General features: G+C 40.1%; 1 protein-coding gene across 5 annotated transcripts in view; it reads right to left on the reverse strand.

The window, feature by feature from the left end:
* kcnq5a (potassium voltage-gated channel, KQT-like subfamily, member 5a) overlaps positions 1 to 25121 on the reverse strand; it is a 139344-nt gene that overhangs the window by 22052 nt on the left and 92171 nt on the right. For all 5 annotated transcript variants that reach the window (XM_082154778.1, XM_082154777.1, XM_082154779.1 and 2 more), the window contains exons 2-7: positions 18674 to 18764; positions 13145 to 13271; positions 11358 to 11533; positions 10492 to 10617; positions 9254 to 9364; positions 2274 to 2369 (exon numbers count right to left, since the gene is read on the reverse strand). In XM_082154778.1, coding sequence (XP_082010904.1) covers positions 2274 to 2369; positions 9254 to 9364; positions 10492 to 10617; positions 11358 to 11533; positions 13145 to 13271; positions 18674 to 18764 — 727 coding nt within the window. The remainder of the gene's footprint in view (positions 1 to 2273; positions 2370 to 9253; positions 9365 to 10491; positions 10618 to 11357; positions 11534 to 13144; positions 13272 to 18673; positions 18765 to 25121) is intronic.

Below are 25121 nucleotides of genomic sequence, written 5' to 3' on the forward strand. Positions count from 1 at the left end.
AGAAAAGGCTATAAATCTCCATCTCCAACATCCTCACGCAATATAGCCTACTTACCGGGACTCCTTCTTTATGTGGACAGATGTGATGTAATGACGCAAAGACATGTTTGAATTTCCCGCGGAAATCCACCAGTACCACTGGAATTAAAATCATTATTAAAAGCTAACCGATTTGAATCGAGCTAAGGCAAGCAGATAGTTTTGAACACTGGCTGGTTATGTTTTTATTTTATTTTTTATTTTGGATTATTTTTAACACAAAAAAGTTACGGACTGCAGCTTTAAGAAAACAATACCTAAATTGTTATCTGTCTACATTATCCAATCATGACCTAAGTGACGCCAGTATAATGGAAAGTGGTTGCTAGGGAAGAAGTCATTTTCATAAAAAATTACAAAGACCAAAAAAAATAAAAATCGAATAATGTGAACTGGTGAATCATTCTCAATAAAACCAGGAATATGCATTACGAAAGTTATTGTTTCATGCTGACTTATAATAATGTGATAATGGATAGAGTTGTATGTGTTGTGATGAGTAACTGCTTTAAAAAACAATAAGCAAGAAACAGAGGACGTGTTGTGAAAAGGAAAAACATCACAAGAGTGAAAGACTGAAGAAGGTGCTCTCAAATTGCGTGACAGGAGTGAGGAGGGAGGGGATATTTTCCATCATTCTGCACAAAAATGTCAGTAAAGAGAAAACAGCAATCGTAACATGCAGGAAAGAATCCAAACCCAGACATAGCTGACAGTCATACTCCACAGATCATAATTAAGATATATATTCATGGGTTATTCATGAAGTGATTTAAGAGAGGGTGAGAGAGCACAAATGATGAGAAATGATGCACCGATTCAGTCCCTGCAACATTACACCTTAAAGAATACACCATGGTCAAAATACACAATTACTGACAACAGTAATTGAAGCTGGATGGTTGGATGCCAACTGAAAGGCCTTTGGAAAAAGAAAAGAAAATTAAAGTCAGGGTTAAAGACAGAGCAGGAAGAGAGACAAAATAAACATAAGGACCAGTGTATATACAGTATGAGATCTTCTCTGTCTGCAATATCAGAAAACAATCTGGAGAAAGAAAAGGGGTCATGGTGGTTAAAATAGTTGAGAAATTGCTTGTGGGTTTTCGACAGCAGCCAAAAGGAAGTAACTCATTTCTATAATATTACAGGACCTTAATTTTTTGTAGATATGTGTGTGTGTGTGTGTGTGTGTATGTGTGTGTGTGTGTGTGTGTGTGTGTGTGTGTGTGTGTGTGTGTGTGTGTGTGTGTGTGTGTGTGTGTGTGCACATTTTCCTGGAGTAAATCTGTTTCTCCTGCTAGAGGAGAAGGATGCACCTTCCATTAGGAAGAGCTATTGTCCTCAGGGAGGCCCTTGCTCAGAATTCCTTCCGTGGAAACACATCATAAATATCGGCAAGTGTTTCCTTTGGCTCTGATGGAAGATAATAGTCCCCATGTAATCAATGCTCGTGTAATTGTTCGTTTTCTCTTCTTTTGTTTAAAAAAAAATTAACATGGTTCACTACAAAAACAATCCTTATTAATCAGTATTTTTGTCTTGCTGTCTGGTAAAATATCTAAGCATCCCTCGAATAATATCTCAACATATACAGTAACATAAAATTGCATAAGATATGCAGATAGAAACTATTTGTAACTATTATTATTATTATTTGTTTAGATGTTTTATTTGAAAAAAAATATTTACTTGAAAAGCAAAATCATATCAAAAGCATAAGATATGCAGATAGTAAATATATTTAAAAATATTATTATTACTATTATTATCATTATGATAATGTTTAGATGTTTTAACTGGAAAAGAAGTCAAATAAAAGAAAATTATTTTAATTTTGTAATTAACCATGTTTTTTTGTGAATTATTCATTTCAAACTGTCACATTAAACAATTTAAATGCCAGAGAGTCATTGTCTTCCAATATGTTCCTTTATCAAATTTGCAGGCATGAAATTATATTGATATTGATATTAACATGGTAACTGTGTGCAGTGTATGAGTACATGCAGTGAAACTGACCTTTGAGCATCAGAATCAAGATAGGGCAGATCATACATATAGAAGATATCTGGCCAAGTTCTTTTTGGTTTTAGAGTTGAGCATTAGCTATTGATGCAGTAGCACTGAAAGGCTTATACTTTTTTTTTTAAATGCTAATGAAGCAGCATGTGATGAGTTACTTCCAATCAGAATGTCTGACTGATCAAGTGTTTCAAATGAGGTGAGCTTACCTGTATGAGGCTGGCTGCTGGGTTTCTCCTCTTTTCAAAGTGCTTCTGTCTGTGCTGCTCTTGGACCTTTAGAGCAAAGCCAGAGCCAAGAATACCCTACACCCACATCCACCCACAGAAAGAAAACAAACGTCACCTATTACTAAGGTTCAATCCGCTGATTTGGACTAAGAGAGACTGCGAGTGTGCAGCACACATTTGTGAGCAGAGAATTATAGAACAATTGACGAGAGTGAGTCAGACAGGCCGCTGAGGGGCTTTACAGGCACACACACTGTGCGTTCTCAAACACATCATAAAAATCATCACAGTACAAACAGCCTGCCTGGGCTCACAAAAATGCTATTAGTGATTTCAAGTTTTCTCCTAAAAGACCACAAATCCCCTATCGCTCGTAAGTGAGATCACTTAAAGAGTCAGGATAAGAAAGGTCTCATGAAATTACACCTAACCTGCTTAACCTCAGAACAATTTAATCGTTTGTTTGTTAATTTATTTTTTAAAGGAACAGCTCATCCAAAAATGAAAATTCTCTTCTTTTTTTTTGCCTTTTGAAACCCACATGGCTTTTATTTTTTTCTGTGGAACACAAAACAAGTTCTTTATATCCGAAAGCGAATAGTGACCAGGTTTTCAGATTTTTTTTTGTGAATAACGTCTTAAAGTAGGCACGAAAATGGTGTTTTCTTCCCTACTGTGTCATATATTCCAGAGTGAATTGACTTTTCAAACGAGAAGAAATGTAGAGAGGGACTTGATTTTGTCCATCAAGAATTGATCAGATTGTTGTTGTTGTTTGCTAATTCCTGCAATGTTTATGTAAGTGACAGGTAGCTGGAGGGGAAGTATTATAGTTCAACCCTTGTGCCAGTGCACGTTATCAAAGAAGAGATGTCATTGGGGACATTAAAGGCAATGTTTAAACACTTTTTGTTACATTGGTTGGAACTCTCTTCACCATCCTGATAGCAATCAATAATAGAAGTGTTCTAAATGTACATATCTCTTCTATGGAAGTCCCTGGGCCAAAGAATGTTCGTCCAATGATAGGATATCCTACCTGCCTGTCAACTTATTTCCATACCTCCGCACACCCTGCTTGCACAGACATCACACGTCAGCAGTAGATTCCGTGAGGCTATGCAGAGTTGTAGACACAGTCACTGAGTGCCACATACAAACAGCAGCCAGCTTTTACAGTTCCTCCTGAACCAAAACAACAAGCTTATGCTGCGCTCACGCCATGACGTAATTACTGTAATTAAGAGATGGCAACCCGTGACATTCTACTCGGAGCTATTCACATCCTCATACTCGGAAATATGCGTTTCTAAAGCAACACTATCAACGCCGACATGAATCTGCAGCAGTCAGGTCAAAGCTCTTTAAGTTGTTTGCTTTCATTATTATTATGTACACACTAAGTTATTATATGACTTTATAAGACTTGGGGCCCTATCTCACAACCGGCGCAATACAGCGCCAAGCGGGACGCAAGTGTTTTTTGCTAGTTTCAGTCCGACGCAGTTATCATTTTCACGTCCTGCGCCATGTTGTTTAAATAGCAAATGCATTTGTGCCCATTTGTGCGCCCATGGGCGTGCTGTTCTGAAAACGAGGTGTGTTCTGGCGCATTGTTGGCGCGTTGCTATTTTGAGGCAACAGAAATAGACAGTACCATTGACGAACTAAAACCTGGTCTAAAGTCAATGGCGCAATATTTATTTGGTTATTTAATGAGTGTGTTAGTAATGTGTGCCTATAGGCAGGTCCACAACGCACGTACACTCTGCTTATTAAACACACAGGGACGCACAGCAGCACACAAACATGGCAAATATTTAAAATAAAAGGATTACAATGTCAAATATTATTGTTGTGTACATAAAAATATGGTGGAATCCGGCTTGTCCCGTAGATGGTCTGCTTGCGTACTTTTACCTCGCGCACGTGCAGTTCCGTTTGCGCTCTGGAGACGCGTCCGGTCTTTCCACTATCAAATTCCGTCATGTAAATAGCGAATCTGCCATTGCGCGAGCGCAACTGGCATTTAAAGGGAATGGGAGAAAAAGTGGATTCGGACATGCCCTAAGTGAACTTGCGCCAAGCTCTTTAGACCATGCACTTAGATTGTTAAAATAGGGCCCTTGAAGTCATGACATTAAAGTCATACTGCCATAATGTTTTTTAACATTGGCTTTTTATATGGAAGAAAGCAATGTTTTATGTTTGATAAAAGCAAATCATTTGGGTTTGGAAGAACATAAATGTAAATGATGGCAGAATTTTCATTTTTGAATATACACTCTACTTTTAATTTCTATTTTTATACACCCATTGTAATATAAAGCACTGTTTTTCAGAATATGAGTGCTACAGTAGACTCTACATATTAGTTTCCTTTCAAGGGAACTCGCGCTGCGTCGATTGACGCTAAGGGAAGACGCTTCGCCTGATGATGTATTGAAGCACATGTAAAATCAGTCCAATGGTGTAACAGAACGTCAGAGGCGGGTGACGTTATGAACAAGGAAACTATAAAGCCTGCCCAAACTTCTGTGTCTTCAGTAGCGCTCATTGTGAAACTGTCCTTGTCATATTTGGTGTTGTTTTGTCTTTATATCTATATATATATATATATATATATATATATATATATATATATATATATATATATATATATAAAGTCATGGCGAGCAAGCAGCAGTTCAGGATGTGTGTGCACCCCTGCCCGCCTTATTTGACGGGTGGGGACACACATATTCTTTATGTACAGTAGCTTGTTTGGGTGAGGAGCATGCACAGTCAGCACTCGAGGGTGCAGGCTGTGAGCACTGTGATGTGCTTCCAATGTGGACACTCCGATCCCGCCTGGCATTCTTTAGCGAGGACGCTCAGGCTTGCGTTCCCCATGGCTCTGGTCCCGCTGCTGCCGAGGCACAGTGGCGATCACAATGGGTGATTCGCAAATGGATCTATCAGCGGGGTTAGAGACGGGCCCAGCCTTATCTCTGCCTTCACCTGATAGATTCCAGTGCCTTCTCTCAGGGTTTGGAAGCACGCGCTGCGGTTCCTTTCACCCTGATTGAGGTACAGACACTGCAACTGTCTAGTTCTGAGGAACTGGACGTTGTCAGTGTCGATGCAATAGATTCTGAGGATTCGCCACCTCAGTCTCATGCATTTGAAGAGCTGGTTGAGGTTGTGACAAGAACGGTTGAAAGACTGAGTATTGACTGGCCAGCAGAAACAGGACGTTCGTTTCAAAAGTAAACTGGACGAACTCTTCCTATCATCATGGTCACAACCTCAACGGCGGGGCCTACCGTTTTCCCCCGATCTCCACACTGAGGTGTCGAGATCGTGGGAGAAACCGGTTTCATTTAGAGTGTATAGTGTACAAACATCCAATTATTCCTTTATATCTAACTATAAAGAGCATGGTTATGGGGAGATGCCAAAAGTGGAAGAGACGCTTGCGAGCTATCTCCCCCCCTGAAGCAGCATCTTCCCTAAAGGCCCCGGCATTACCGACTAAGTCAGAACCACATCATCACTAGTGGGTAAAGCTTATTCAGCCGCTGGTCAGGCTGCAGTATGCCTTCACACAATGTCGCTGCTGCAGACCTAACAAGCTGAATTGTTAGGAGACATGGATGAGGGTGGGGGAATTGGCCCTGACCTAGTTTGTAAACTACGTCGAGCCACAGATTTATCTCTTAGGGCCATCAAGGAGACGGCTAAATCCATTGGCTGCTCTATTGCAGCCCTGGTGGCCACTGAGAGGCATCTGTGGCTCTATCTGTATAAAAGAAAAGGACAATCATTTTCTTATGGGTGCGCCCCTGTCACCTTCTGGCCTCGAGTCGTTGAGAGGTTCCAGGAGGCAAGTCAAGCAGGCAGCTGCTTTCCAGAAGCTCCTCCCCAGTCGCTCTAATATCTCCGGGGCTGCTGAGCTGGATCCGCCCCAAACTTCAAAAGCCAGCTCTTCATACCGTGCCACCCAGAAGCAGAGTGTTTCCTCCAGTGCTCCCCCACAGAAAGGCTGGGACAGGGAGGGCGCCCTCACCCGCAGTCTTCGAAGAGTAAGACGGATCTGACGACCGTCATTATCTCTAAGAAGGCTGCGGGGAAGAGGTCCTGAAGCCCGAGGGCTCAGGCCAATGAGGGCAGTCCCCCCTGAAACGGAGCAGTCAACACCACATTATACGGTGCCCTCAGGGGACCGTTCTGCCAACCCTGCCACCTCGTGTGCTTCAGGGCGCAGCGGTCTCTGGCGAGCACATATCTCAAGGACCACCCGGAAACGTAGTGGCCTTGGGATGCCCGCCCCCTCCGAGGAGGCCTCCAGAGCAGTCAGTTCGGTCGTTCCCTGCCGGTTCGTCGTTACAGGGCGTCGGGCTGATTGCACAACAAAAACCAGAAGCCAGTCTCGAGAGGCTGGTACCACTAGTAGAATTTTTGGCAGTGTGGAAGCTACTGCCAAATTTTTCTCGATGGGTCCTGCAGACCATAGAAAAAGGGGATCAAATAGAGTTCGGGTCTCACCCGCCCAGGTTTATGGGGGTCCTATCCACCGTGGTGGGCCCCGAGCAGGTTCTGGTAATGGAGAAAGGGGCCATAGAATATGTACCTCCCTCCAACAGGGAAACCGGGTTCTACAGCCGGTATTTAATAGTTCCAAAGAAGGATGGGGAGTTGCGTCCCATTTTGGATCTTCAAGTGCTAAACGAGTCTGTCATGCAACTAGAGTTCAAAATGTTCACACTGAGACAAATCGTGCCAATCGACGATTGGTTGATTCTGGCTCAGTTGCATCAGTTGGCGGTTCGGCATCGAGATGTCCTGGTTATGTGGAAAAAACCTTGGTTCCTGTCCCAGGGTCCCGTGTTGGGAGCTTCTTGTCGTTGCAAGATGCTAACAACAGATGCCTCCTCTCACGGGCTGGGGAGCGATCCTAGAAGGACGCTCGACTTGGGGTCTGTGGAGGGACCACCATCTCTCATGGCACATCAACTGTCTGGAGATGTTGGCTGTATTTCTTGCTCTAAAGAATTTCCTTGCAGATCTAAGGGGCCATCATGTGCTTGTCCGCACAGACAACACATCGGTGCTCGCCTATATAAATCAGCAGGGGGGTTTGTGCTCGTCCACTCTGCAAACTGACGCACCAAATCCTCCTTTGCTCCCAGGGGAAGCTACTGTCACTCAGAGCGGCTTATATCCCTGGGGCCCAGAATATAGGAGCAGACATCCTGTCGAGACAGGGGCTGAGGCCCGGGGAATGGAGGCTCCACCCCGAGGTGGTGGAGCAGATATGGAGGGTTTTTGGCCAGGCACAAGTGGATCTGTTTGCGTCTCGAGAGACGTCTCACTGTCCACTTTGGTTCACCCTATTGTACAAACATGGCCGAGGCTACATTTGTATGCATTTCCCCCAATCGTTCTGCTCCCAGGAGTTCTGGAAAGAGTTTGCAGGGACCAGGTTCGCCAACATCTTATAGCCCTGCGATGGCCGGGCCGAGTATGGTTCCCCGATCTAGTGTCTCTCCTTGATGGGCCTCCACCTTCTGTCCCAAGCAGGGGGCTCTATTGTTTACCCCCGTCTATAACTGTGGTACCTGTGGGCTTGGCCTCTGAGGGGGCCCAGCTTATAGGGACAGGTTTCTCAACTGAGGTTGTAGAGACCATTCTACATTCCAGAGCTCCCTCCACGAGGAAACTTTATGCCTTGAAGTGGAGAGTTTTCACTTCATGGTGTAATGACCGTCAGTTGGACCCAGTTAACTGCCAGGTTGGTACAGTGCTGGAGTTCCTGCAGGAGAGGTTCACTGCAGGTCTATCTCTGTCCACTATGAAGGTTTATGTGGCGGCCATAGGTGCTTACCACATTCCTTTGGGTGGAATGTCTTTGGGTAAAGATCCGTTGGTATCTCATTTCCTCTGTGGTACTCTGAAGCTGAGGCCTGCAGCTCGTACCAGGGTGCCAACATGGGATCTGGCCATTGTCCTTCAAGGCCTTTCCCTGGCTCCCTTCGAGCCACTGGAGGAGGTTCCGGCTAAGTTCCTGACCCTAAAAGCTTTGTTCCTCCTCACTATCAAGTCTCTTAAAAGGACAAAAGACAGGAGAAAAGGGGACCTTATTTTCCAAAGGTCCCCACTAATGTGGCCAGATCTATCATGCTGCAGGCCTTTTGTCCTCCTCCCTTCCAGAACTCGGACTAGGAAAATAATAATTTGCTATGCCCAGTTAGGGCGCAAGATGCCTATATCCACAAAGCTGCCCTGTGGCGTAAATCTGAACAGTTGTTCCTATGTTTTGGGCCCCCTAACAAAGAGTCCCCTGCATCTAAGCAGAGAATAAGCAAGTGGGTGGTTGAGGCTATCTCACTTGCTTATGAATCGGTCAGTCAGCCTTCACCTATAGCTGTCCGTTCCCATTCTACTAGGAGTATGGTGGCCTCCAAGGGCCTTATAACAGGAGTTGCTCTCCAAGATGTTTGTGATGCGGAAGGTTGGTCCTCACCGCACACATTTGTAAGGTTCTACTCTTTGAACTTTGACTCTACAACAGGGTCCCAGGTGCTCTCGTACTCGTGCTGCTGCTCGCGATTTCACACTGGACAGACACTTATCGCTATGGTGGCGTTGGTATAGACGTTCGGTTACGACTGTAACCTCAGTTCCCTGAAGAGGGAACGAGATGCTGCGTCACCTTGCCATTTCTTCTACGTGCCTGTCAGCGACTACTTCAGGCTTTTACGAAGCTAGCGCGGCTCTGTTTTGGGCAGGCTTTATAGTTTCCTGGTTCATGACGTCACCCACCTCTGACGTTCCGTCACACCATTGGACTGATTTTAAATGTGCTTCAAGACGTCATCACGCGAAGCGTTCCCTTAGCGTCAATCAACGCAGCTTCTTGTTCCCTCTTCAGGGAACAGAGGTGACAGCCGTAACCGAGGTGTTTTGGGGTTACTCACAGCAGGCAAGGCAAAGAACGAGATGCCCAGCAAAGCAAAACCTGCAGATAGAAGCCGTCCGGTCCAAGTCTGTGGAGTCTTATCCCCATATCCAATGGTGGTGAGCGTGATCTGAAGAAAAAAAATTGTGTTTAAAAGTTTAGGGTCATATCTTTTAAGCATAAAATGTTGACTTCCCACATGCAGACAGCATTGAAATATACGTCTGGTTGCAGGACTGCAGTTTACTTTTAACACTCCACATATCACCTTCACTCATGTATGAGGAGATGTAGTAACCTCTCACACTCTGACTCTATCTACATAATAGATTGAATCCTGACCAAGTTGCATTGGAAAATCAAAGGCCACCAAACATGCACTAAATTCTGTCTGTTATGCCATACTAAACAGCCATAAACACCAAAGCTAAACCAAGCTGTATTCTAAAGTTACGGCCACACAGACGCACGGTATTAGATCCATCTTTCAGCAAGAGAAATACTTTGGTGGCTTGTCATAAAAAAAGATCAGTCTAACATCTCACACTCCTTTCCACACTCATAAGTGAGCGCTTTGGATTTTTGCAGGCAGGGGATACTTAAACAAAGGCCCAGCCAAAGCAAATTCAACACATCCAGTAAAAGTGAGTGATTTGTCAAATGCAAAGAGCACTGCGGCCTTTCACAGCACATTGAGGCAAAGAGTAGGAGTGAGGGAGCTCACACACAAAGCCAGACTCCCGTTCTCCTGTTTTCCTCCTCGGAAGCCTGCCTGTCAGCTCCAGACGCTGGCTTGGGCTCAACCCAGTGTAAATACTGTGTGGCAGCTTAATATTGGCCCACTGCTGGTTTGTCTCTGCATCTGAGCTCTACAGCAGAAGACTATACCCTCAACTGACCTCACAACTCTTTGAAACCGCTCCATTTGTGCTTGGTAGGAGCAGGAAATTACTTGCATTGATTTGTTAAGTCAGCTGGTGAGGAACCATGACCAGTCCTGCTGTGTGTACCACAACAACTAAACCCTGTCACGGCCAATGGTTGTAACTCATTTATTGATTAATGCATAAAATATAGTGAGACACTGGCAATGCATATAAATGAGCATCCTAAAACCACACTGTGAGGATGGATTCTATATAGATATTATAAAGATATGAAAAAGGGGGTTTTGTGTCCACTTCAAGGAAAATTTGCACAAAAATATGGTTGAGGAAGAGCTAAAGGATGACATTAAGGCATTTAAGGTAGACTTACCGTACCCCACCAAAGAGCATCGGCGTAGGTGGCAAACTGTTTGTTAAATTCTTTCTCTACCAAGTAGACCAAGAATGAAGAAAAGATCAGCACCAAGAAGCCAATGTACCAGGCGGTCACAAGTTCCTGTAACAAATATCACAATATTAAACATCCAACAAATAGAGACATATCTACAAACATATGAATATTTCCTGCAGAAACATAATTATTAACCTTCAATTCAATTAGTTTTTAAACATTTCTGGTTTTAAAGAGGTTGCGATCTGTTCAAGTTCAAGAATCAGCTAAATCAGCTAAATCAGAATGGGAGACCAGTTTAAACCAGATAAAACCAGCATGGCCAGGCAGGAAAAACATGTGTTATACAGTATTTTAAAACTTTTTTTATATTTATGGTTTTAAAGAGATTGTCAGCTGGTTAGGTTGGTCAGCTTGTTAACAAGTTAACAAATCAGCTATAAAAAACAGGCAGGAGGACCAGTTTAATCCAGGCTGAATTAGCAAAGACAAGCAAACCAGGTTGGTTTAAGCTGTTTTTTGTTTTGTTTAGTTTTTTTGGTTTGATCAGAGATGTCAGGAAAATGTAAACGCTTAAGCCTGAGAGGAGATAGAAATAAGTAACTCTGCTATTATATCGACCATAATGATTCATTGCGGGGACCCCTAATCTCTCCACTAAATGGCGGGTAACTGAGGACTGAGGAAGCTTGTGGTTTGGCTGCAGCCAGTGGATGGAGTTTCAGTCCAAGCGGTGCTGGAAAGAAAGGTTGATTGTGGGGTCACATGTCTGCCTCGACATGAAAACTCACACGCAATGTCATGACCTGAGCTCATTTACAAATTTTTGCCATCAAATAATATACCTTGCTGTGAGCGTAGACTACAGATCCAAGCAGTTTCCAGGTACCGCCTCGCCTGTCCATACGCACCATGCGCAGGATCTGCAAAAAACGCAGACTGCGAAGTGCAGACGTGGCAAAAATATTGCCCTGGCTACCAGCTGAAACCACTGCGATGGATGCAATGAGCACAATAATGTCTGAAACACAAAAAAGAGAGAGAGAGAAAAGATTACACCTATAGAACAATATAAATATATTGATAATTGGACTAGGTCTAGGACCACCCACCACCCATTTCAAAAGCACCAAAGCCCTTTTACCTATAAACTAAGCTTGCTGTATTTCTTAGCACTCAGATATCAGGGACAGAGATATTACAAAAATTAGGCTGTTTCACTTGTCTGTTATGTTGTTTTCCCTGAGTGGGGCCAAGAGAGAATAGGGAAGCCACAGCCTAACAGAACAGCATATCTAATGCTCCGCTGCACTCTGAAAAACCTCTCTAGATTAACCAGGGTTAGGGATAATATTGTTCTTTACTCAAATCACCTCCGTCATATTTTCCTTCTGAATGTTACACTTGAGGTTTGAAATAAGATTGTTCTTGTGTCACACATTCTGAAAGTGGCCTCCTAAAAGTCTGTTATTTGAAATTTGAATCTCACAATGTTTGAAGGTTGCTACATGGTGAAAATGGAACATTGAGGAACAAAAACAGATGGGAATGAAAGCAGCTGTTCAGGGTCCTTGTGAACAAAAGCCATTCTAAAATATAGAAATAAAAAAAAATCATGACCAATAGAGAAACTACGAAAATCATAATCATGGTCATCTGAATCAGGCTTGAATTGTTTTAAAATTGGGGGGTTATGCTAAGGGGTGTGACATTGGCAAAGCTTAGCGCGTGTTCGGGAAATCACAACACACTGGGCCAGCTAACCAATCACAGCACATTTCGAGTTTCGGAAGGAGGGGCTTCATCGAAACAGGAACTACATGGTGCGTTTGAGTCAGTTTTTAACAATCAAGCATGAAAGCATATTCTAGTACACCCCAAAAACAAAAAAAAGTTAGGTTAATCATGTCACTGCCAGAATGTTTCTCAATTAATTAGTTGTTTAAACCTATTTATTTTTTGAATCACTGAAATGTTTTAATAGTTGCTGTGTTGCCATGAAAAGTGCTGCATGAAGTTGAAGATGAATATGTTTATATTAGTGTGCAAAGAGAACAAACAACAGAGGATGTGATTAATTATCACATAAAGTCAGTGAGCTTCATTAAGGGTCTGTCGGTGTATATAATATGCAAAGAACTTTACACAATTTCTAATGGGACATTAGAAGACAGAGAGGGGAAATTGTTTCCTTTTTCTTTCTGTTTCATAATTCAGAGTTAGTCAGAGTGCTGATGGGGTTCTGATGGGACTCTTTCTCTTAATGAATGGAGATGAGGTTCAGTGTGTGCCACACGACTCTTGACATATTCACACAGGAGCCTAAATTACCCTCATACAACACAATACCACATATACCCCACTAGTGTAATAAATATAAATAGCACTGTTTACTTATTGCCTGTAATCCTTCATTGGTAGTTATTGCTCGTTTTCCTTTAAGAGGGAATTAAAAAAGAACTCTTTCAGTCATTATGTATGTATGAGTCAGTCATCAATTCTGGGCAGAGATGTTATCATTAGCCTATCGAGCATCCGCCAACATCCACACCAATACAGCAGATCCATCACCCTCTACAAACACACATACAAAGGTGGAGAGCACACTCACAGAACACGTTTTTTATCTTACCAATGACACAGAATGGTTTTCTAGCAAAGCGCAGTCGTCCTTGCCATCCCCTGTAACGACAGCAGCATCCAGCTGACCAGATGCGAATGATGTACTCCAGTCCGAATACAACAATCATCACAAACTCCTGCAAATCAGAAAAAGACCTTTCATGACATCAGATGCACCACTTAATGGATACAATTAATACAATATGGCAATGGATTAAAACTATCTCACAAAAAATAAGTACAGAATATGCTTATTGTATATATGCTATGGGGACATTCCATAGACATAATGATTTGTATACCTTCTATCCCCTACCCCTAAACCTACCCATCACAGAAAACTTTCTGCATTTTTACATTTTCAAAAAACATCACTATGTATGATTTATAAGCTCTTAACTTCATGGGGATCATGAAGAAAAATGTCCCCACAAGGACAAGGATTTCGGATATTGCTAACTTTGTGAGGACATGTTGTCCCCATAACGCAGGGTTTACCAGGACCATATACAACCTGGTTCACCACAGGAGTCTAGCTACTGTAACATAATTAACCTCTCAGCTAATCCATCATTGGCACATTCCTGGTGCCTGCTAATTGCACTGCTAGATAAACCCCAGTTGAGTTCACAGAGGGTTTCACCTGATTAAAACATCTGGTGTTTTACACTGCACCTCTCATAGAGAAACACCATGGACTTACATTACACTGCAGTGCTCACTGATGCTAAATGCGCATACAACCGGGTGAAAAGTTGAAACTTACAAGCTTTTGGAACACCTGGCACTGATTCTTGAGTACTGGGAAACAAAGCAAGCAAGCGAACAAAACAAAAAAACAAAAAAACAAACAAAAAGTAACAGACAAACAAATAAATAATGCAGTCAAGCTTGGAAGATGAAGTCTGGCTTTGTTAGTGCTTGATTTATTTTTAAAATGTTTTCATAAATATCAAATGGGGTTGAATCAGGGGCGGAGTGGCAATCGGGAGAGTCTGGACTTTTCCCGGTGGGCCGGTAGTGTTTTGAGGCCGCGAGGGCCGGTCTAATAATAGTTATACATTGCGAGTTATATTAGCAACACCATCTGAAGGCCTGATGTGCGGCCGCTTCCCGCTGGTCAAACTGTGCAGCCTCTCTGCTCAACACAGTATATAGAGGTGCTCAACCCGTTCGGCAGGTCCAACCATGTCTAGGATTTTCAAAAACATAGGGGGATCAGTGAGCGGCCTCTCCCCAAATGGCATAGCCTGTCGGACCGGCCTTTGATGTAAAAAGCCGCCGAACACCTCTTTTTCCTCGTCACGTTTTGGAAGTCTAACGTCCGTGTGAGTGAGTTAAATGATGGAAAGGCAAAAAAGAAAACTGAAAGGTGGCGCTGAGCACGGGCGGCGCTAGGGAGGGGCCAGCAGGTGCTTCAGCACCCCCAAGAAAGACCAAAGCACCCCGATAGCACCCCCAAAAATAATTTCTGGAAGCAATTATATTCAGGCTGTATTCTATGGAAGCCCTGAACCGCATTTAAAAAAACAAACAAAAAAAACTTGTTATTTCGAGATAGTAAGTAGTTATTTCAACATAATATCTCGTTATTTCGACATAAGTCGTTATTTCGACATAATATATGTTATTTCGACATAATATCTCGTTATTTCGACATAATATATGTTATTTCGACATAATATCTCGTTATTTCGACATAATAAGGGGACATTCTAATCTGCATTAAGCCACATTAAGCGTTCTTATAATGGTTTTCTATGGGAGGAAAATGCTTAACGGGTAATTAAACGTTGCGTTCATATTCTGGGCTCATCTGATTTTTTGTACATAGCATAGCCTACTTTGTTATGATTTTAGTATCATAATGATTAATAAATGCACGCACAATTATCCGTGAACTTGATTTGAACAAATGCCTTTCAACTTGCGTGTGCAAAATTCAGAATTAAATGAATGTGCAGCAATTTGTACAAATAGAGAGTCTGTAGGCCTACTATACTGTTGTAGCCATTAAATAAGCGCATTTAGTTTCATATTTGTTAAAATATTATAATGTTATTTTTTTCCATTTATGTTGATTTATGAAAAGTGAACAGCACGAGTAAGATAGGATGTGCAATATACCGAGAGAGATGGAGTGGGTCAGACATGATTTTTACCACTTCATTAAGTTTTGTTTTGTAGAAAGCCTTTCTTTAAAGTGAATTTCGTTTTGTATAAATTGTAAATTAATTGTAATAATTTTTTCATCAACCAATTGCCTGGATTTAATAAATAAGAAGCAAAGCAGACAATATAGTCATGGAGGCGCCTGCGTGGTCACTTGCATTGCACGTGAACTGGAGCGCATCTCATCCTAACTTAACGAAACTCAGTGTATGAGAAATAGACATGAGAAATACATCAAATACACAAAGCTTGAAATGTCTTTAAACGAAATAATTCAAAACGAAAAGAAAAAGGCTACTCTCTGATTATGTAATCCATTATGTGCATTTCTCTCAATAGGCGCGTTCACTACGAATGTGGCGATCGTCAACTTCATCTTTGCAGCCGAGTCGACACTCGACACTGTCAGAAAACACTAATTTATTAATAAAAATAAATGCACGCATCACCGGATTTACAAATGCACATCTTGCTTGTTGCACGCACACATATTATGTCGAAATAATGAGATATTATGTTGAAATAACCTTATTATTAATAATACATCTTTTAGAATAGGCCTATTTGATTGAATGCTGAATGTTGCGCTTGTTCAATTTAATAAAATTAAAACTTTAATTGTGATCATTAAAAATAATTGAATATTAAATATTTAGTGGCCAAGTTTTGCTCAATTATTAGTATTAGTAAGCTTGTGAAATTTGAAAGTAGCTGTGGTAAATATGAGACAAATGAATAGTTTACTATCGAGTGACTCTTGAATTTGTCCTTCAGTGGTTGGCAGATTTCCTAGTTTTAAAACGAGTAACTTCCCTTGGCTGCTGCTGCTATGTTAAGCGTATACGGATTATGTTAACACTAGCAGAAGCTAACGAGCAAGGTGTCGTGACACCGTGAAAATGGACCCTTTTCAACAGGGTGATAATGACGCGTTTGAACGGTCATCATCAGCATAAATCCTGGAAAGTTTTTTATAGGCTATTTTCAATAAAAAAAAAAAAGTATTTACATTCATAACACTATACTTTATATTATATGACCTTTTTATAAAAAATAAAAAAAAACGAGTTAATGCTGCTGTAAGGGTTTCAGCGTACACAGCGTCTGTGGGAGTGATGACAAATTGACATATATTTCTCTTCTGAGTTCTGACTGCCGTTATCCATCTCTCGCAATTTTTTTTCCTCTTTTTGAAAGTTGTGAAAAAACTATAGAGGAGTTTTTCTTTTGCTATTTGAGCAAATGGGAACAAAAAAATATATTTAATATTCTCTCATTCACCGCTATATTTTTTATTTTTTTATTTTTTTGACCACCGAGGGCCGGTGGTCTACGAAATTTCCCGGTAGATTTTTTGGTCTCACTCCGCCCCTGGGTTGAATACTAAACTTAAAAAAATATGTATACTGTATTTTGTAGTTTCTTTAACTACTAAACTGTAGTCCATTAGTTAGACACATACATTTCACAGGAAATATAATCGGATTACGTTTTGATTACTTTCAACCTAACTGGTTTATAACATTGATTTAAATAGTATTATCTTGTAAGAAAAATTCCATTTTCCATTCCATTTTTTGTTATCAACAACATGAAGTGCACTAAACATTACATTACATCAGGGTTTCCCCAAGTAGGTTTTTTTTATATATATATAAATTCTGAATTATTTACTGCAATTTGTGTGAATATTAAGTAATCATGTAATAAAAAAAAAGAACTGTTTTCTGATTATAAGTATAAAAATAAAAAAAAAAACATCTAATAACAAGTATTTCATTTTTGGAATCTGATTACGGTTACTATCAATTATTACCCAGCATTGTTAATAATAATAATAATAATAATAATAATAATATATATATATATATATATATATATATATATATATATATATATATATATATATATATATACACACGTATATATATATATTGATCTACATAAAATCCTGAATTTAGAATTTAGTTTTGGGGTTAGTGGTTCATAATTTTAAGAGAAAATCTAATTAAACTAGGTGTAAAGAATCTTCTCTGATGGATCTGATGGATGTTGCTATTTTATAAACTAACAGAGCAAATTTTCTTTTGTTTTAGTTCTTCTCAAGAATCAGTGCTGGATATATAGTACTTTGCATCTCGAATATTCATAATGTTTATGTCTAAATATCAAGTACTCTTTGCAGCTGTTGATGGACAAATGGACCTTTTCACAGGCCATATTTCACGTTTGCCCCATCTCTAAGGGGCAAGAGGCCTGGGATAGACTTTAAACTGTCCTGTCTTGATCCACTGTGACAGCCGGGCTGAGCTTCCCACGGCTTGACACAACACTGTTTGTTTATCCTGAGTACTATCTGATACGGAGGCTGTGTAGGTCCTGCTTTCCCACCAGTGGGGTACACGCCATCCTCTCCTGCTTTCATTTCAGGTCAGCTCAGAGTCTATGAATGTCTCTCAATACAGACTCTTTAACTGAAACAGGAACACCTTGGCCCAACTCCACCAAGAGTCCAATGGGACGGAGGTGCTCAATCACTAAAAGCACCATGCTGCTTTCTGTTGTCACCTGAGAGGATCCCATCAGCCAGCAAAACATCTCAGTGAAATGATGAAACTAATCCGAGTGATCGTCTTTTAAGGTGAGGTCCTGAACAAAGTTTTTAAAGGGATCTTGGAACACCATATTAGAGCAAGACATTTGACACCTTGTTTTGAGAGTAGTGATCCAAACACTATAGTTTTCCTCTGTAAAGTTATCATTATAGTTGTAGTAAGTGGACTCCCCTATTCACATAGAATTAGAACGATTATATATACTTTTTATTTTAATATATTTTAAAATGTTTATTTATTTTTTTTTGTGATGGTGCTCAAGAAACTGTTCTTATTATTAATGTTGAAAACTGCTGAAATGTGCATTTTTGGGAAACCAGAATACTTTTCCCAAAATTTTTAATTAAAGTTCAAATGAACAGCTTTTATTTCAAATTAAAATCTTTTGAAACAATGTAAAAGTCTTTACTGTCATTTTCGACCACTTGAATATGTCCCTGCGGAATAAACGTATTCATTTCTTCCAAAAAATTAAATTGTACTGACCCCACACTTATGAATTTTAGTCCCTGCTGACATCACTAAGGCCATGTAGGATAATCTTAACAAATATCCAAAGCTATGAAGCAACAGTTTAAGCAAACTTTTTTTCCCATACAATCAACTCCTTTTTTTTTTTGGTTGCATTTAATCATGTTTTACTCTGAAATACATCATTACAGAAATAAATGGGTAAACAGCAATTCAAGTTGAGTGTTTCAGGTGTGTACTTTGGCTGTGCATACAGTACAGTAGGCTTGTGTGTGTCTCACCAGTATAAGGAGACAGTGATTGGAGAGGTCCACATGAGTAGGGATGGTGGAGAACACAGAGAGAACCAGACAGCCAAACACCAAAGTGAACCTGCCAGTGAACAAAACAGGAAAAACATTAGTAACTGTATCCTGTTCTGTGTGACTTCACCTGAGCAACTGCGAGCTGAAACTAAAGGTTTCATTGTTCTGGAGTGAAAGCACCTTAACAAATCCTCAAGATGGACCCCATTAAAGAACATTACAGAATCTGAGAGCTTTCAGAGTGGCATTAGATCGTAAACAAATCCGGTGGTGCTTTTCTATAGACCTGATGACATGGTGCGCATACAAATCATCACTTTCAGCATCATTGAAGGTGCAGAGTTTTGCTAATGATGGATGTGTGTCTTGTATAACTAGTATGTCACATCGCACACCCTCTGACTCTCTGCTATTGTCTGAGAGCTATTTACAGGAACATACAGTACAGTACACTTTCTCCTGCTACCTCTCTATCTGCCCTGTTTCCTCTCTCTCTCTCTTGTTCTCACCCTGTATAAACAGGCTATTAAGAACATTGGCCTGAGGTGGTTGAGAACAGATATGGACTCTTCATCTTCAGAAGCATGCAGCTGTGCGAGACGTGCAGCCGTATGCGGTTATGTGCTGTCTGAGTGAACTAGCAGACATCACCATGTCTTCCAGCGAATGCTGTTCTTATGTTTCCTGTAAATACATTGTGTCTGGGAGCCTTTTTTTCTTCTTCTTTTTTTTACACATCCAACACTGTCTTCTGTATTTCACCTTTCATCTCCACCTTCCTCTTATTTGAAAGGGACCATATTCTATAAGTTTGTAAATTATTATTTCCAATACAATTTTCCACCCTCTCTCTGAACCTTAGGCCTGTTTTACCAGTGAAAGCAGCTTCTTAGCAGCTATACTGTATACCAACATTAACTGTTAATTGTCAGTTTGAACATAAGCAATGTGGTGCTGCATAGCACAATAGTAGATTTAAAAGTTTCAACGTGAAGCCTTTTGCTAGATTTGCTCTCTGTATTCATAGTCTTTCAATAAATAACATTTTATATAATGCAACATACTCCAGTAGGTCTGCATGCAGGGTAGGCACCAGCGGAGCACTTAAAAGGGGGCTTCTGGAGCAACTAAAGGGGGCGATGATGTAACACAAAGTATCCCCAGCTAGAAAAACATATGTGGCCCATTTACGTATTTGTCAGACCGTAAACAAACCTGTCTCGCTACAAAAACCATGAAACTAAAAGCTACTGAGCAAATACAGATGGCAGTGCACTGAATAATAATACTACATAAAACAAAAAGCAAAATTGCCCAGGCCAACATATTCGAAAATTCGACTCATCGAGATCCATGAAATAAACACGTTTTAAACCACCAGATATAAATACGTCTTAGATACACAATTTCAGCAGTTTTACCATGCATACAGACAAGTTACCATGATAACCTTCAAAAAAAATTGCTGAAATTTCTAGCTGAAGTTTGCTTCATCCCAACATTACACAAAGTGAATGCCTGCAATCATTCAGTCAGGGACGACAGCACAAAATGTGCAAACTACTGTAACAAAAACATAATAAACTGTTATGAAACGATAAACAATTGTAGTTTAGGCATAAGTTTGTGCAATGCTGAAACTATATTTACCTTTTTTTTTATTTGTAATGCTGTTTTTTTCTTTCTCAGCAGTGTATTTCCCTAAATTTTTGAATAATCACTCTATAATTTTTAATGCAGCAGCATAACCACTGAAAGGCCACTTTCCACTAAATAAGGTAAAATCCTTATTTACTGACATTTCACTTGAGACTTAATGACATAAATAAATAGTATAATTAAACTTTATTTGGAGTTCTTCTTTATTGCACTATGCACATATTAAGCCTAAAATGTGTTTTAATATCACTATTAGTAAGGATATTATGATCACTGTATAATATCAGTCTTTAAATGCAAGACATTTAAAATTTACCTAAAGTATATTTGCAATAGTTCCACTTTAGCACAATCAAATATAGGGATAAAAGAGAGTTTGAGAGGTGTTTATTCGCGATCTGTGTCTCTATGTCCTTGATCAATAACAAACAAGTTGTGGCATTTGTCTGTAACTGTGTTAACAGCTGTTATCAAAGTCCTGCTGACAGCACCTACATGTTCTTCTGTCTTTCTTTCTCTTTTTGTCTGTGAGACAGTCTGTCTGACCTACTCCTCACCCTTTTAGTGCTTGGCTAACACATGCACACCCACACTGGCCAGACTCTTTCAGTTAGTGTGAGGGCTTCTGTGAATCTCATAATACTTCATAGTATTACAATCCCCAAAGACTGAATCGTGACAGAGTTTATGAGTCATTGCAGGATATAGCGCTTTCCATATCCTGGTGGTACAGCAGACTACAGCTATTACACTCAAACTGGTGTCGTGCTACTCAACTAGAACATGTTTATCGCATTTAAACATGCATACGGATAAATGTACACACGCACACAATAAGCCTAAGAAAAGGGCTTCTGCTACAGTCATTACTGTAATCCAATAAACATGCAAAACAGTAGCAACAACACAAAAACATAGTCAGCTTGAAAGGTATGAGACCAATAGTGTAATGCATTTATTTTCATATTCATAATATATTATCATGCATTTCATAATTTCAAATATTTCTTAATATTTAGTTTGACCCATTTTTGCTTTAATAACAGCAACACTCAAGCTACATGAACTCCACAAGTTTGTGTATCATGTGATCCAGCATGATTGGAGAGCATTGTGCTTTAATGGAAGCAAGACAATTTGTTAACATAAATAAAAATGTTCAATGAAAGAAATCCCAGACTTTTTGCACTATACGTGCACCCAGACACATCTTTCAGAGCTATTTGAAGGATCTCTCGCAGTCAGATGTGGGGGGAAATGAAAATATTAGACCAGGAAGGAATGACTTTTTTGAACAAACAGCTGCAGGTACCAGAGCTCTGCTAAACGCTTAGGCCAGACAATGTGTCTTTCAGCATTCAGAGCCGTGTGGTCACAGCGCCAGGCTCCCACAGACTCCGACATCTGAGCTTTCAAACCTCTGAACCCCAGAGATTTTCTTCCATCGGCAAGACAAAACACAGCACCACCTACTAATTCAGCGGTCTCTGCGTGTAAATGTGCATGAGAGTGTCTGAATGCAAATGTCAGCTTGCAGTTCTGTCTTAGTGCTGTTTTACGATGCAGCAGAGAAATAATAAAGACGGAAATAGTACAGTAGCATATAATGGGCTGCACACCTGTTTCTGTTTGCCCATGTGTGTGAGACTGTCTGAGATTGTGTTGTTTTTGAAGCAGGTTCTGAGGGATTTGAGGAGCATTCAGGCAGACAATGATGACATGCTCAGAGTTGGAATTTCAATAATTCCCCCATGAGTCTGGCCACCTGCAGTGTGTACCGTCTGACCAAACATGACACGGTAGAGGGCGGTGTTGCGGTCTACCACACCAAACACACAAAATCAGCTTATGTGAAGAAAAACCTTTAATTAGACTGTTTATAAAAGCACAAAGGAAGAACAAAGAGACAAGACAAGTAGATGAGATGAGATGACATGAGGTAAGAAAAGAGATGAGAATAAATTAGGGCGGAAAAAGAGAAGACAGATGAGATCAGATGAGATGGGATGAGATCAGCAGAAACTACATTTTGCAGGAAGTGAGAAGAGTGGAGAACAGAAGAGAGTGGAGAAGAGACAAGAAAAAAAAAGAAAAGAAAAAAAAATGTTAGGATGTTCCTGTGATTCAGAGAGTTGGCTCGTTTAGAGGTCAGTCTTTTGCGTTCCTGACAAGATGAAAATGATAATTCATTTTCCATTGGATTAATATAAAATATAACATGGGTAATCCAGCGTCCACAATACAATACAGCCTGAATTATAATGGCTGTTCTCTGAATTATTGAATGGCTTGTACAAATAGCCTGTGGACATCTGGCTCTGATTTGGCTCGAGTCTCTAATGGTTCTCCTCCGTCTGAACAGGAAGGTCTGGACACTGGCTGCTGTTTCCACTGCAGCTGGAACAGACTGTAGAACACAACTCAGACCTGTGACCAGAACTTCACACAGCCCCAGGGTTAATGACAGCCATAACACTCAATCAGGAGGTGGGTTTTATTATGTCACAGCCCTGACATAATAAAAGCCACAGGTTATATATAGGGGTCTGAATGTTAGAATTTTTCCCAAAACATTAAGGGAATGGCTTGAATTCGCTACAGCAACACAACAGAGCAACTTCTTTTTCACAAGAAGTTTGACTGACAAAAATCCAGAAAGCATGTAAAAGTGAGAGAGATGACTGATCGGCATCAAAAAGAAGGGAACGAGCTTTTATTACTTGCACCCCATGTGTTTGTGTGTAAGAGTGTGTGCTTATTTGATAACATGATGCTGACTGTATGATCAGCCATTATATGTGTACATGTTTGAGTTAATATTGAGCCAATTTAAAGATGTTTTTTTTGGTCTGCTAGATTCCCAGGCATTCCTCTGGCTGGCTGAACGCAGGCCTGTCATGAGTAATTAGGGCTGTCATCTAACACTGCACATTGCTGTTCCAGGTTCAGTGAAGCCAGTCTTAAAGTACCCCTGTAGTCAAAAATTGTATCCCTTAAAACTCATCTTTGACCACCAAAATTACATATTTAAAAGTTTTTTCCTTGTATAATATTTTCCTTAATAAATAAATAAATAGCTTGAATGTTACTCTACACCCTTCTCTTATTTAGTATAAGTGGTTCTATGAATGTGCAAATTAGCCCCGCCTCCACTCACTCACACCAGCTCAGAGATCCACTCGTTGACGATCACACGTTGACATGATTGGTTACAAGGTAGTTTGTGACGTCAGAAACAGACAGCGATTTCAAACTGCAATTTTGAGACTGTCTTTGGTACACTGCAGTTTTAAGGAGAAAATACCCAGCAATGGTGCTGACTTATGAATTTGCACATGGTTTGTCTTAAAGCATATTAAAAACACCACATAGACATATAAACAACATTAAAAGCTTGATTTTCACCACAGGGGGACTTTAAGAACAAAAACTTGCAATAAAGCCCAAGTGAGGCAGCTACTCGAAACTTGCAATTACTGCGTTATATGCAACCACACGATTCACTTAAAATTAATTTTGTCATTTTAACCTGGTGCTGAACAGTTTCACCTGATGCACACCAGCATACAAGCTATAAGTGATTTAGAGAGCAATTAGATTTGCTTTTCATGAAGAAAACAGGGTTTGCAACTTTCTGTCAGCTGCTCAGAAGAGTTGTTACAATTACTGTAGCATTCAAGACCAATCAAAATTCAGTAAACATACAGATGCAAGACAGAAGACCAATCGCAAATTCAGCAAATAGTACAATGAAGATGTCATCACTTCAGTTTCTATTCTAACAGTTTAAAGTCAATAGGAGATTCTCAAAACAATCTTATGTCCTTGAATAGAAATTTGTTCAGTTTAAATGGACTGAATTAACTGTAGACGTTTAAAACTTGGGTTAGGGGTTTAGAACAAAGCCAGAATAATTGAGGAATATCAATATAGTGGAGCCATGAATGCACTATAAAAAGAACACAGGGCAGTCAGGCGTATGCTTACAGTTGGCAGGAAAAGAGGAGTTTGTTGGAGTTTAATTGTTCTCAAATTGCACAAGGGATTTTTAATTAACTGTGTTAACTGCTGGCAAACAGACTATACAGAAATTTGAGGTGGCAGTGTGCAGAAGTGATCAAAGATGAAGCCTAAAAATAGCTTGCTAAGGTTTGAGATAGAAGTATTAATGCTGTTGTATGCATGCAGGCCTCCAGAGAGGCATCACAACAACATAAACTAATACACAAACTAGCCTACTTAAAAAATTCCTGTACGTCCATTGTGAATCATGCCTCATAAATGAAATGTTTTGATCTACTGTTCTTCCACCAGCAACTGCTAAGCATATAAGTATTTTAAAAAGAGGACAACCACTGACATGCGTATCAAAGAGAAATGCAGGGATCCAACTTCAAAGGGAAGAACAGATAATAATTGTCATACCTTTGAATACCAAAAATCACACCTTGTACAAAATGTAAAAAATTACTCATGGCATATTTTTTTTTACAGCAGTGTGACTCCATTGCCACAATATTACTGTTTTTACTGTATTTTTTATCAAATAAATGCTCGGTGCAAGACTTCCAAAACTTTTTCGCAAATCTGTTCCTATTTTCAGTATTGAGAGTACAACCCTTAGTATCAAAATGCTTGATATTACATGATATAGATGCTTAACGTTGCATCATCTGTTTTGCATAGTATTAATAATAATAATAATAAATGTTTCAGTTCTTTAGAAAGTAAAAGATTTGAGGGAGTAACAAAATATGCCACCATT

Source organism: Leuciscus leuciscus (genome assembly GCF_965113295.1).
Source record: "Leuciscus leuciscus genome assembly, chromosome: 22".
Lineage (NCBI taxonomy): Eukaryota > Metazoa > Chordata > Actinopteri > Cypriniformes > Leuciscidae > Leuciscus > Leuciscus leuciscus.